General features: G+C 44.6%; 1 protein-coding gene across 1 annotated transcript; it reads left to right on the forward strand.

The window, feature by feature from the left end:
* The first annotated feature begins 2,327 nt into the window (after nt 1-2,327).
* LOC147454940 (uncharacterized) lies at nt 2,328-11,891 on the forward strand. Its single transcript, XM_086516772.1, has 2 exons — nt 2,328-3,380; nt 3,704-11,891. The coding sequence occupies exons 1-2, from the start codon at nt 3,182-3,184 to the stop codon at nt 11,653-11,655; spliced, it is 8,151 nt and encodes a 2,716-aa protein (XP_086372898.1). The 5' UTR covers nt 2,328-3,181; the 3' UTR covers nt 11,656-11,891.
* Nucleotides 11,892-13,607: the final 1,716 nt, after the last annotated feature.

The following is a 13,607-nucleotide window of genomic DNA, read 5'->3' on the forward strand; positions in this document are numbered from 1 at the left end:
TGTGTGTGAACACACTTAGGACCGCCGGGGTATTTTTTCCCTCTTTAGGAGGTTTTTTCCCCCGTGCATTGTATATACGTCCATTCATTCTAGGGCTATCTATTTTTCCATTTCACACTAAGTAATACACTCTCTATTGTGTGCCTTGAGCTTCCTTCGTCTTCTCCAAGCTGTGTACCTTTCCTTGCAACCCTAATTCCAACAGAATCAATGCTAGAGGGTGAGCCCTTGAGTCATCGACAATGCAAAGATTTATGTACCAACTTTTTTAAAAAAAATACACTCTTCAAGACAAGTGGCCACGCAAAGGAAAATCCACCAATGAAGCCCTCTAACTTGCAACATGTAAGCTCGGCAAGAGTTATTCTCGAACGATTTATCTGTCAATAACAAGCTATTCCCAATAATAACCAGATTGCCATATACTTCATTCAGCAGTGCTACGTACATTACATATTGGGCAAGCGGGTCAATTGGGATGATAAGCCTCCTAACGCAGGCATTGAAATTGGCTGCATTGCCGACAAGGTTTCAGCATAGAACGAGCAAAGGCCCCAACCATCACGGAAGCGTCCAGTCGTCCTTTTGCCAGAAGAGCATGAAATCATGGTGGAGATGGCAAGCCAGGGAGTTGACCTAGCAAGCCAAGGTGAAACTTGTATAATCTTGCGATTAAAAGTGTTAGAGCTTGAGACACAGCTCGATACCACTAGAAGAGAGCTTGCACTAGCTCAAAGCAAGCTTACAAAGTACAACGAGAAGTTTGATCCCCCGGCAAAAGAAGACGTTGTAGCTACCACAACCAACTTCAACGCATTTTTTATTGCATCTTCCATCTCTGCATCCATTGGCTTTGATGAATTTTGCTTGAATGAGATTTTGGCAGATCTCACTCAACATGTTAGTTGTAAAATCTATGGCTTCTATTTTGTAATCATTCAAGCGATCGTTTTGTAATCATTCTAGGTAATCAACTCAAATATTTATTGCTTTGTGTCTTTTTCATCTTGGTTATGAATTGTAAACAATAAGTATAAAATAAAAGTGACAGACAATACGACACAAAGTGACATGGTAAAAAGAGAGAGATCATAAGATATATGCAACAAATCCAATCAGATTACAAGTACGAAGCCACCTCCCACTCCGACTCACCATCACTTTGCACCTCAACAACAACTATGAACCCATAATGTTGTAGCTTGGTAGCTGGGATATGCCGTACATCCCATCACCTCTCGACAACTTTCTCTACCAGTGCATGTCGAACATCTTTTAGTGTTGACAACACATAATATGCAGTAGTCACACAAAAGATTTGTATGGCCGTGTTAGGCGACTTTGTTATGAATAGAGCATAAGAAAATTAATGCTCTCTAATGAACTTTACTATTGTGTTTGCTTCCAACAAAATAGTCTGTATTTTGTGAAGTTTGCCAAAGTCTTTCAGAAGCAGATTGATAGTATGTGCACCGCATGGTACCCATGTTAATTCCGGGTACGTTGCTGGAATTGCAAGACCCGCACCTTTGTAATTAGTAGCATTGTCAATGACGATGGCAATTACATTCCTTGGCCCTCTAGCTTTTGATATGGCACGCTCATAAATCTTTGAAAGAAAGGAAATAGTTTTTTCTTTCAAGGATGTGTCAATGGCTTCTAAAAATACTGACCCTCGGGGATAGTTTTATTTGATCAAATGTATAATACGATCATTAAACGAAAATACATTTACCGTTTAACGTATAATGCAACTTAGATGAAAGGTATCTCTATCCCGACATCACTACGGAGCCTACACTTTCACATGACTCACACCCCACTCACCCTCCTCGATCGATGAGTTGAATGAGAGCCCCGTCCCGCTTAATGCACAGTGGGGCTCCATGGCAAATGCAAATTATTGTGGTCTCGCTCAACATTTCGAGCGCATACAGGGGCTCGCCTAATGCACGAGAACCCCTACAAAAAGTAGCTGAAAATCGAAATTTTGCAGCACATCAACATGTCAAGGCATGAAAAGTGGAATTTGGGATGTAGGAACGAATAGCAAGGAACCACGCAACAAGACGATCACTGAGCACTGAAACTCTGTGGAGTTTATGAGACAACTTCGGTGCTTAAGGTGCATGCATCTTGATGTGCTGGGCGGGACACAGTTCTAAGATATTTTTGCTGGTGGCCTCGAGGCTGGCCCTGCATTGACTTCCAAACAAGGAAAGCAACAAGCTTGGAGGCGAGTTGCTGACACCGGGGTGAGCTGGTGGGAGGGTGTGCTTCTCGCGGGCCGTAAAGGGATAAGCCAGCACCAAGACCCATTGGGCTTGGCCCTCGGCCTGGAGCTGGGCTGTGGGATCCACCCTCTCGCCCACGGCCCCCACCCCTCAATGGTCGGCGCTGCATCTACTCACGGCAGCAGAATGGACGCTGTAGAGAAATAGTGGCCTATATCGACGTGCCACAGTTCCTTCAGACCTTCTCTATTGCCATCACGGCGGCCCTCGTGATCTGCTTTGGGTTCCCTGAGTCCCTCTTTCCCGATTCCCCCAGAGCCCTGTTTCAAGTGGGTTGTCCTTTTGCTCTCTCTCTCTCTCTCTCTCTCTCTCACACACACACACACACACACACACACACACGGCGCACACAGGCGCTATAGCCCCTCTCTCTCTCTCTCTCTCTCTCTCTCTCTCTCTCTTTCTCTCTCGCAAAGTTGCAAACAATGCGAGTATGTGAGTCCAGACTCCACACTGTCGTTTTCGCTGTGGGCTCTTGTATTTTTCGCGCGGGCTTTAGCTTATTAGATGGTTACAGCGCATTTGTTTACTCTGTTACACTCTGTGCCATTACATCGCTTGACTTGTTCGCGTGCGTTTCTTTACTCTAGAGCATCATTGCACAGGCGGGTCTATCGCGATCATTAAATCGAAGGTCTCTTTTGTTGCTTCAAGCCTCAGTCATCAGTCGATATAGCTACAGTGTGCCTTTCTTTCTCTTCCTTCCATCTTCCGCTCTACTTCAATTGTCCTGTAAGCTTCGATATCTTCTCAACTGCTCACCTTTTCTCATTGACTGTCTTACCTGCCCTCCTCCCATAGCCTTTTCAATTGTTCCTCCCCTTCTCTCTTCTACAATCACTTCCTTGCAGGCTGCTGCTGCTGCAAGAATCAGGTGAGAAGAGCTTATGTCATTGAGCAAAGAACACTCGCATGACAAGGCAGATTCGGTGAAATGGCCTCACTTGGAAACTCATTGGCAGCCTCAGCACTACGCGACTCCGCACCTTACTATCAAGAAGGCAGACAATTCTCGATCGCACTCATGGTGGTGGGACAGTCACATCAGTCCCAAGAGCTCCAAATGGCTGCAGGAAAATCTTACAGGTACTCATGCACTGCTGCATCCATGGTCTAGTTATTGCACGTAGGAAAGTCTAGTTGCGTTTCCTTTGCAAAGCAATCAGTGATGGCGTTTGATGGACTCTCGAAAGCACCCGACTAGAGACGAGGCGCAGCTTCAATTCATTTAGGCTTTCAGGGTGGAGGTTGTTTTGGGATGTGTATGATCACTGTGAATGAATATCTGCTATAACAATTGAACTGTCTGCCTTGTTGTGAATGGGTTTTCCAATCGTACGAGATTTGGGCATTTAATAGCTCTCGCGGTTTAATGTAATGGCTTACATGATGATATTTCTGACTGCCAGAGATGGATTCCAAGGTGAATGCCATGCTGAAAATTATAGAGGAGGATGCAGATTCATTCGCCAAGCGTGCAGAAATGTATTACAAAAGAAGGCCAGAGTTGGTAAACCTGGTGGAAGAATTTTATCGGACATACCGGGCTCTCGTGGAGAGGCATACGTTTCTCACAAAAGAGCTTCGTCAAAACATAGCACCTGCACTCCAAGCTCAATTAGGCGCGTCATACGCCACTCCTCCTAATTTACCCAGTGATTTGTATGGAAGGCCTATTCATGATGGGCTCGACATCACCAGCCTGACATCCTACACTTTCCCAGGGGCATTGGATTTTGATGAAGACAGCCTGATTGATTTTTCTGCTAAGAAGTTGACCGATGAGGAGGACGCACCTTCTGCAAGCTCCACGGTGAGTTTTGAGGCACGTGAATTTGAATTCAAGCCATCATTGTCGGGTTCTGAAGAGGAGCTCCTCTCACCCCGATGTAAAGACAAGGAGTTGCACATACTTGTTGATGCAGCTAGCTCCATCGAATTGAAAAAGAGGATCACAGCATTAGAGGATGAGAAAAAGGTCCTGATTGCCAAATCAGGTGAGGATGAAGTGAAGATTAGTGAACTTAAGTCTGAGGTCTCTGACTTGCTTGTGAAGGCAAAAGCTTTGGAAGCTGAAGAGAAGGTGGCAAAGGATAGGTTAAACTCTCTCTTTCAGCTGAAACAGGCATTAGAGGCTGAAAATTTGAAGTTAAATCATGCTCTGATTACTTGCAAGGAAGAGAAAAGTCAACTCATTGAAGCTCGAGACCATGGACTGCAAGAAATGATTGTAGTTGGCGAGAGAATTCGATACTTGGAGGAGGAGGTTTCTCTGCTCGAACACAGGATGGCAGATTCTCATGCAGAGATGATGACAGTTCAGAAGAATTCTAGGAAGTTCCAAGTAGAGTGTGAAGAGCTGCAGCAAACTCTTGGCACTTCTCGAGCTGAAAACCAAAGAAGTGTAGTTGCTCTGAAGGAGGCATATGAGAGGCTCCTCAAGGAGTTTCAGAGACGAGTCGTATTTATTGAGGAAGAGAATGAAGGGTTCAAGAAGCAGATTGAAACGCAGACTTTGAAAGTTCAAGAGATTGAACAACAAGCAATGGAGGTAGATCATGTCAAAAAACAGTTAGAGCAAGACTTGGTCATATGCAAGGAGTCAAAAGATGCACTCGAGCTTGAGAGGTCTACCTTCTTGTCAAGAATTCTTGGGTTGCAAAGGGAGCTTGAGGTTACTGAAGGCAGCAAGCAGCAGTTAATTGAGCAGATGGCTAAAAAAAATGGGAAGGTTTTGGTGTTAGAGGAGACTGTAAGGGTTGTTCAGGCACACAAAGCGAAGATTGAAACAGACAGAGATGAACTGGGGATCCAAATGCAAGTATTAGAGGTCAGATTTCAAGAATTGCAGAAAGAGAGAGATGATTATCTTGCCGATTCCCAGCGTCTTGAGTCACAATGCAAGCTTTTTGAAGATACTGAAACGCACCTCAAAGAAAAACTTGCTTTGTTGTTGGTAGAGACTGATCATTTGCATGAAGAAAAGGCAACTTCTGAGAGCCTGCTGGCCCAGGCTAAATCAGAGATGGAAGACCTCCGCTTGCACCTAAATGCCTTCTCCTTAGACAAAGATCTGCTGTTGCAGAGGGCATCTGACCATGTAAATACAAATGATGTTCTATTGCAGGATCCTGGAATGCAGACTACTCATCTTAGAGACTTGGAGTTGGTTCTTTCTGAGCTGATTCTTGGGAAGGGCATGCTTGAGAAGCAACAAGCTGATGCCATGCATTCGTTGACTGAGTTAGAAAACGCAAGCAATGCAGAGAGTGCCAAGATCAAGAAGAATGTGGATGAGCATGTTGCTCATATTGGTGAACTGAACAGCAGGTTGGACACTCTGACTAATGAAAAGCTTGAGTTGGAGAAGCAAGTGATAGAAGCTGTAGAATCCAACTCAAAGCTGAAGCTGGATTTAAGCCTTCTTGAAAGAGAGAGAGTTGAAGCGTCTAAGCATTTGGAGCAGCTTCTGCATTCTCACTTTACACGAATTGTGGAGCTTGAAGAGTCCGCGTCTTCTCTTTTGAATGAGAAGAAAGCACTTGAGAGCAAACAAACTGAAGCTGAAAAGGCTCTTCTATCTTTGGAAGAAGAAAAGCACCAACTTACTGAAGAGGTGAAGCAGGGACATGCTCTTGCAGATGATCTCAATGAGAGGAAGGTTATGTTAGAGAACGAGAAGCAGAAGCTTTCAGTTGACCTCGAACAAGCAGGGCAACATATAGGGAGGCTGCAAGAGGTTATTGCTGGACTCTCCGTTAAGTTCACAACGCAAAGTGCGGGGTTTGCAAAGCTTGAAGAACAGATTGCTGTAATGAAGGTGGAAAAAGAGATTGACTGCAAGTCATTGGCTAATTCTGAAGGTGAAGTCCTTGATTTAGAGGTGAGGATCTCAGAATTGCAAGCTGAGATTACAGCTTCAAATGAGCAAGTGTCTCAGATGTCTGAAGGTATAAGGAGCTTGGAAACTGAATTGGCTGATGTTCACCAAAAAAAGGAAGCCTTCAGTGAGAAGTTGGCCACGAGCGTAAATCATGTCATGCTTTTGCAAAAGCAGTTAGATAGCAGTAGAGAGTTGGAGGATTCACAGAAATCTGAATTGCAACAGTGTGCAGAAAGAATCCAGGTCTTGGAGATGGACGTGGAGAGCATGCGGACTAGAGCTGATAAGCGTGAAAAAGAAATGATTTGCAAGCACCAGAGAAGCCTTGATGATATTGCTTGCCTGCAGACTAGAATACTAGAACTTGAAGGACAAGTCAGTAATTGTATGGAAGGCAGGGTGTCACTTGTGAAAGGTTTTGAAGAGCAGAAAGAGAAGCTGCAAATGCAGCTTCAGGATAGCAATGACATGAGGCAAAACTTGGAGACAGAGTTGTTTAAGCTTCACGAAGCAGTCACTTCTGTAAAGGAGAATAATTTGCTACCCGTTCGTGCACAATCGAGAAGTTTGGATGCCAAGAGCATGATTTCTGGCAGGTTTGAGCATCTTCACCATAAGATCACAAGCCTATTAGAAGAGAGAAAGCAGCTTGTGGAAGAAGTTGGTTCCCAGAAAGGAGAAAAGGGTTTATTGGCTTCTAGATTGGAGGCTCTGCAAAAGGACAAGGATACAGTGCACATGGAGCTGACGCGGGCCCTTAAAGAGGGAGAGCAAATGGTCACGTCTCTCGGTGTTGAAGTCACGAAGGTGAAGCAGTTAGAGCAGGCACTCAAAAGGACACAACAAGCTCTAGATAATTCCATCGAGGAGAAGCTAACAGTAGTGGGTCATCTTAAGTCTGCAACTGAAGAGGGGGAGAGTCTGCAGAAAGATCTCAAAGTGTTGCAAGATGAGCAAACGAAAAACCAGCAGGCTGCGATTCAGGCTGCAAGGGATTCAGAGAAGCTTGCTAGGGAAGTGAGGCAGCTAAGGCAGGCACATGCTGCTGTTGAGAATGAACTTAACATCAAAGTTTTGGAGTTAAGTTCAGCTCATGAGCACGTATCTAAATTGCTGTTAAGCAAAGGGTCATTAGAAGAAGAAGCTCAGCAGCATCTCTATCATATTCATACCCTGAATGAAGAGGTTGAAAGGCTGCAGCGTCAGCTTCAAGATGCTGGACAAAAGATATGCAGACTGGAGGATGACTTATCTGAGCTGGCAAATGAGTGTTTGGATGGCAAAAATGCTGCATGTGAAGCTGAGAAGGAGATATGCATGCAAATAGGAACGGCCAATTCCCTGAAGGAGGAGATGGCTGTGATGTGCACTAGAATAAGTGAGCTTGAGCTAGATGTTTCCAGGATACAAGATGAGAAGAAGATTCTGTCTGACGAGGTGGAGGTCCTTCGTCTAGAGTTAAAAGGTGCTCAAAGTGGGAGAGAGGACTTGATGTTGCAGATGAAGCACAGAGAATCCCGTCTGGGGGAGAAAGAACCGGAACACGGGGGTCTGCAAGAGCAGCTTCAGGCTGCTGAGAAAGCCTCAATAGAAGCCAAGGAAGAACTTAGCAAGCATATTACTAACAGGGACTCCCTCAATTTGGAGGTCTCTGTGATGCTCTCCAATTTAAGGAGGCTTGAGAATGATCTTACTATTGTCAAGGATGAGAAGAATACCCTCACTTCCAGTTTGGAAAATCTGAATTCGGAGATGACAGGTGTCCAAGGTGAGAATAAACATCTGAAGGCTCAGCTAAAGGCAGCTGGCTTGGAACTTGAGGGAAAGGACGCAGAAACCAGGAATGTGCAAAAGCAGCTTAAGGCTGCAGAGAGCCATAGTTCTTTGCTGGCAGAAGCTCTGTCAAGCATGAAGAGCTCCTATGGTGCGCAATTGGAGGGGCTGCAAGAAGAACTTTCTCAAGTCAAGGCAACAAACATAGTGGTTCAGACAGACCTAGCAAGTCAGCTTGATTATGTAAGCAAGCTGAAGAATGAGCTTAGTGGGCTTCATGATGAGAAGTCTCTCCTGCAAGAAGAGAGAGATCTTGCTTTTGAGGAGCTTGCTGATGTTCGAAGAGAGGTTGCTGGGCATCTCAACGAGCTTGAAGTTGCAATAAGAAGGGAATGTGAAAAAGACGCACAGCTTCAGGAGCTTTCTGCTTTGGTGGAGTCGTTGAAACAGTCCCTTGCTGCAAAGGAACTCAAAAACTCAACTTTAGTAGAAGATTTGAGGAAGTCTGCCGAGTTACAGAATGCTTCTCAGAAGAGATACATGGAAGAAATCGGTTTTCTCCAGAGTGAAGAGTTGAAATGGAGAACTGAGGCATCTGCAGCCTCAGATCTTATGGCCGAAAAGGTGGCTACCTTAAGAATGGAAAATGCAGCTTTGCATCAAGATCTCTCCTTGAAAATAGAGCTTGTTTTGAAGCAACAGAAAGAAGTGGAGTTCCTTACAGAGGAGTGTAAAAAATTATCTCAGGCATTGCAAGATATGCTTGCTGAAATGAACAATTTAAGGAATGAACTGCAAATATTCAGGGATGTTGTGATCCCTAGCATGGAGGAAAGAGCAGTTGAGCTGCAAGATGAGGTTAACAGCTTGACAGTCTCAAATGAGAGACATGTAGTCGATATAGTTACTTTGAGGACACAGCTCAAAGCTGCCAAAGGCGAGCTTCTTCTACTTCACGAGAGGAACTCCATTTTGAAGGTGGAGTTGATTTTCAATGTTGAGATGCTGAAGCATGTCGATTTAGGCCTTGAAACTGTTAAGGCACAATCTGCAGCACTTTGCGACAAGCTTGGCTCAAAAGAAGAGCACTGTCAGATTTTGGAGCAGATGCTAACAAAAGCAACAGACGAAAATGGGGCTTTAAATGCAAAGCTGTCATTGATCAGTCAAGAGAAATATAGCTCAGAAGCAGAGGTGTGTCATCTTCTTGCAGTGCTTGTTGAAGTGGAGCAGTTGCGAAGAGAGCTTGCCTGTGCAAGAGAAAGAGAGGGCAGTCCCTTGGTGAAGGAGACCGACCGTACTGGTGGGGGGTCTCTTGCAAACCTTGGATGTCTTTCCAGTAGTGATAAGGGTGATATGGAAGCTGGTGAGCCCATTCACGGGCAGAATGATGAGGCAACTCAAAACCTTACAAGAAATTTCCAAGAGTCTATGATTGCGCCTGTACCCAAAATCCAGCAAGCATGTACAGGCTTGAAACATAGCAATCCTGCATCTTCTTTCGAAGCACCACAGCAAAGGCACAGTGCAGTTTTGGCATGTCAACGCCCCTCTGATGTGGTTGAGAATGATGGCAGCAGGGATTTGGGTACTAAGGAAACGGACAAGAGAGTGCTTGTCTCTCTCTCATCATCTCCAGCTCTAATTGAGAGATTGAAGGATGAAATTGCCTTCCTGCATGAAAAGATTCAAAGGTTAACATCGTCCACTGCAGAACAAGCTTCCAGAGTGTTATCTCCAAGTGCGCGTGGCACAAACTCAAGTGCGTCCTCCTCCTCTAGCCTGACTGTTCATGGCACTCAAGAAAGATTGAGTGAAATTCAAAGGCTCGAAGAAAACAACCGAACTTTAATAGAGGAGATCGAATCATTTAAGGGCCAATCTCTTTCTGCTTGGATGGAACACAATCTCATTGAGAACACTGCGAGAGACTTGCAGGCTAGCAACGCTGTCCTGAAAGAAAAGAACAGTCACCTTCAGTCAGAGGTAAGCTCCTGCCGGGAGGACATGGTGAGGCTACAAGAAGAATTGGTTCTTTTGCAGCAGAAGAATGCAGCAATTTTACAGGATGTGGATGCCTCACGCGAGGAGAAAAGGAAGTCCGAAGAGGCATTGCGTATGCTGGAGGATGTGATTAGTTCTTTGGAAGGCAGCAATAGTCGTTTTCAAATGGAGAATGAGCTTGCTGATGGGGAACTGAAGAAAGTACAAGGCGTATTGGGTAACATGCACCATGAGGGAACAGAGCTCGTAGGCGAGCTGAGAGTCAAGATGGTTGCATCGTTTGAGGAGGTGAAGCTAATTATGGGTGAATGCAGGAAAGAGATGGGGGATGAAGGAGTATTACGCATATTGAAGGGCAATATGCCAGAGTTTTCAGAACAACATGTACACGAGAAATTATGTCTTGTTGAATCTAAGCAGAGCATATTTTCAGGTAGCTCCAATGAGAAAGGGTTACAGGAAACAATACAAGAGCCAGTAGCCACAAATAGACTCTTCCTGGCAGAGTTACAAGCTAGAGCAGAAGAAGCAAACGTTCTAGCCGAGGTTTTGCTGTGCATAAGAAAGATGCTGTCGATGTTCTTCTGTAGTAGTGAGCAGACTTGTCAGAGGGGCACTCCTCTTAGCACCATAGATGGGATGTCAATGAAGGGTGAAGGGGATAAAGTATCCATAATAATGAGTCCTGAGGAAGAGGTGGATTTTGTAAGATCTGCACATCACCGTATCAAATTAGCAGAGCGGCTGCATCAAGCCTTCGCTGATGAGAAACTCGAGCATGAACTTCTCGAGTTCAAGGAGGGAAGGAAGCAGCTGGAAGAGGACCTGAATTTGCGGTTGGATGAGGTGCTAAGGATGGAATTGGAGCTGCAGAAGTTGGAGGGGTTGATCGAGGAAGATGGAAGTGGGAGAAGAGAGGGAATGGTGAGTAAGAACAAGCAGGCAGAGGAGAGTGTGAAAGAGCTGCATGAGATGCTGGCTCAACAGAGGGGGCAGATATGCAGAATGAAACAGGAGGTTATGTTTGGAGAAGTGCAGCAGGAAGCTGCAGCAGAGGACCAAGTGAGTGTGTTGGTAAGCATGGAAAGCGCACCTAACATGGATGGGTGGGATGAGGAGCAGGTGACTATGGTAAGCAAAGAGCTGGAGGGCTTGAGATCATTGAATAGGAGGCATTCTGCAGAGCTTCAAACAATCAGTCAAGACTTGCAAAGCATGGGTTCAATCATTAAGTCAGCACAGGACCAGCTACTGCAAAAGTTTCCTGATGATGGAGAAGATGAGATATTGTCCATAGCTGATTTGAGGACCCAAAAGAGTGGCAATATCGATCTGAGAGCCCAAAACAGCAGAGTATCTACAGACAGCACACGGCAGCTCCTCTCGCCTTCACCGCACATGGTCGAAGGGGACTTCGTGAGTGGTGGGCGAATGAGCAGCGAAGCGAGCATTGGACAGTTTCCGCTTAAGCCCAAGAATTTTGGATTTACGTGGTTTATGCTGCTGTTTAGTCCTGATAGGAAAGCTTCAAGCTTAGTAAGAGGCAATAGTGACAAGGCGGCTTGGGCAGCTTTGAGACGGAGTCGCAGGAGCAGCAGTGGCAGTTCTGCTTTGGTGGTGGAGAGGGGACGAAGGAAGGTATTAGGCTGTTTGGCTTGTGTGTCCAATACAAGTAGGTTGGATTCATTTGAGCACAGGTAGTAGAGGTACCGTGTTGAAACTTGACCATCCACTCTACTACATGCAAGAGATCCTTGCGCCCCCGCCCCTCAAAACAATGCTCTTTGGCTAGGGATTAATCAGGTGCTCTTGTGCATGGGATCATTTGTGTATGTTTAGATTGTATTGTTTGCAAGTGTAAAAGGCTAGCTGTTAGCTTACCTTCCATTTACTTGCAGAATGTCTAATTGACACCAATAAGGATATTTTTCTGTTAATGTTGAGTTTCTCTGGTTAAGACTGCAAGCTTGAAGGTATAGTTGATAAGCATCTACCGGAATTAGGTGTCCTTGAACTTTCGATCGTGGCTAATTTTGTAGTTTTAATGGAAAGTACGTACTTGCATAATCAGGTCTTCAGTCGCTCTTCATTTGCTTTGCTATATTATCCAAGTCTGTTCATCACTATCACAAAACCTTCCGGAGAGGTGGTAGAAACTCGCCCTTCCAGCAGTGTCAGAGAAAGTAAAGCCCTGCACGCTGCACATCGCGGTAGGTTTCTGTTCTCGAAGTAGCGAGTTGTGGTATGAGTCGGCGTTGCCACTTGCGTCACCTCTAAAGGGTTCCCTAGTCTTTATCCTTACCCTTCCAAAGGACAGAGGCAAAGGCAAGTTTGACGAGGAACTCAATGATACTCTTTCCACCGAGGAGAAAGCCTAGGTGGTCTTTGCCGCAACTTGCTTCAACTTGTGAGTGGTAGAAAGGGGCAATTGGTGCTCTCCCTATACACAATATTTGGAACCGTGTGTCGTGTGAGTCGAAAATGCATTTGGCAAGGCACCAACGTGGCACAAGCCTAAGTATTCTCAACTACCATACCAAATATGAAAGCTTTGGTAACATTGATACAACTCTCAAATTTGCCCAAAAATTTGATGCTTCTTTAAGAGATGAAGACTTCACTAAAACTTCAAATGTTCGATATGCCTCCATGTATCTTAATAAATAAAGCCGCTTTTGTTTACCGTGGTTCTATGCATGAGTTTGCATCTATGGAGCTAGCGACAAAGCTAGGGATTCATGCCTCATGAGATAGGAGAAGCCATACGAGCTCATGGAGCCGTTAAAGACAAAGAGGCTCCAAGCACTCCATTGATTGGAAAGTAGACTGAGAAGATTTCTTTATCTCTCCACTAAAGATGTCTTGTTAGGAGAACTGCAATTTGATCGTGTCGAAGCCTCTTTAAAGTTTCTAGATAGAGTTGTCTATTTTCAACATAGAGGTAGGGAGATGAATCTCTATGTCAATGAGAGAGGCAATACTATTCCTATCATATCTCATGACGCTTTTGATAAGTCAATAAACAATCATGTTATGCTTACATTATTTTTGTCAATGACTCTTCTCATGTTGACTCTCTTCAATAAACAAAACTTATGAAACTAAAAGAAAATTTAAAATTTAATTGTTTATTTGATGAGAATGTTGATCTGTTCATAGCTATACTATCCCAATGGAATAACTTGTTGAAATCAAGCATGATCATCATAGGAGCTCATGCATGGAAGCTCTCCTCCCAATAAACATCCTTATTGTTGAGGTAAACCTGTAGTAGTTGACACTCACGGTGAGAACAAACAACATGCACCATTTATGTGCATAATCACATTTTTTCTATGGAACCTATAAACCTCACACATGCTACTCATTCCCTAAACACATGCTACATACTTGATAGCCACATGCTACTTGTGGTAGCTCACATGACCCTTGCCATTACCACTTGTGGTGCATATTCATCTAACCATTGATTTCAAATCTTCTACCATGAGCCTAAATAATGCCATCATTCTTAACTTGTAAACCCCCCCCCCCCCCCCCCCCCCCCCCCCCCCCTTCTCTCTCTCTCTCTCTCTCTCTCTCTCTCTCTCTAATCAACCAAGCAATTAATTTCTTTTACATTGAGAACATTCTCTTTAATCTATTTATTCATA

This window comes from Adiantum capillus-veneris, chromosome 7, assembly GCF_014529385.1.
Source record: "Adiantum capillus-veneris isolate H3 chromosome 7, ASM1452938v2, whole genome shotgun sequence".
Lineage (NCBI taxonomy): Eukaryota > Viridiplantae > Streptophyta > Polypodiopsida > Polypodiales > Pteridaceae > Adiantum > Adiantum capillus-veneris.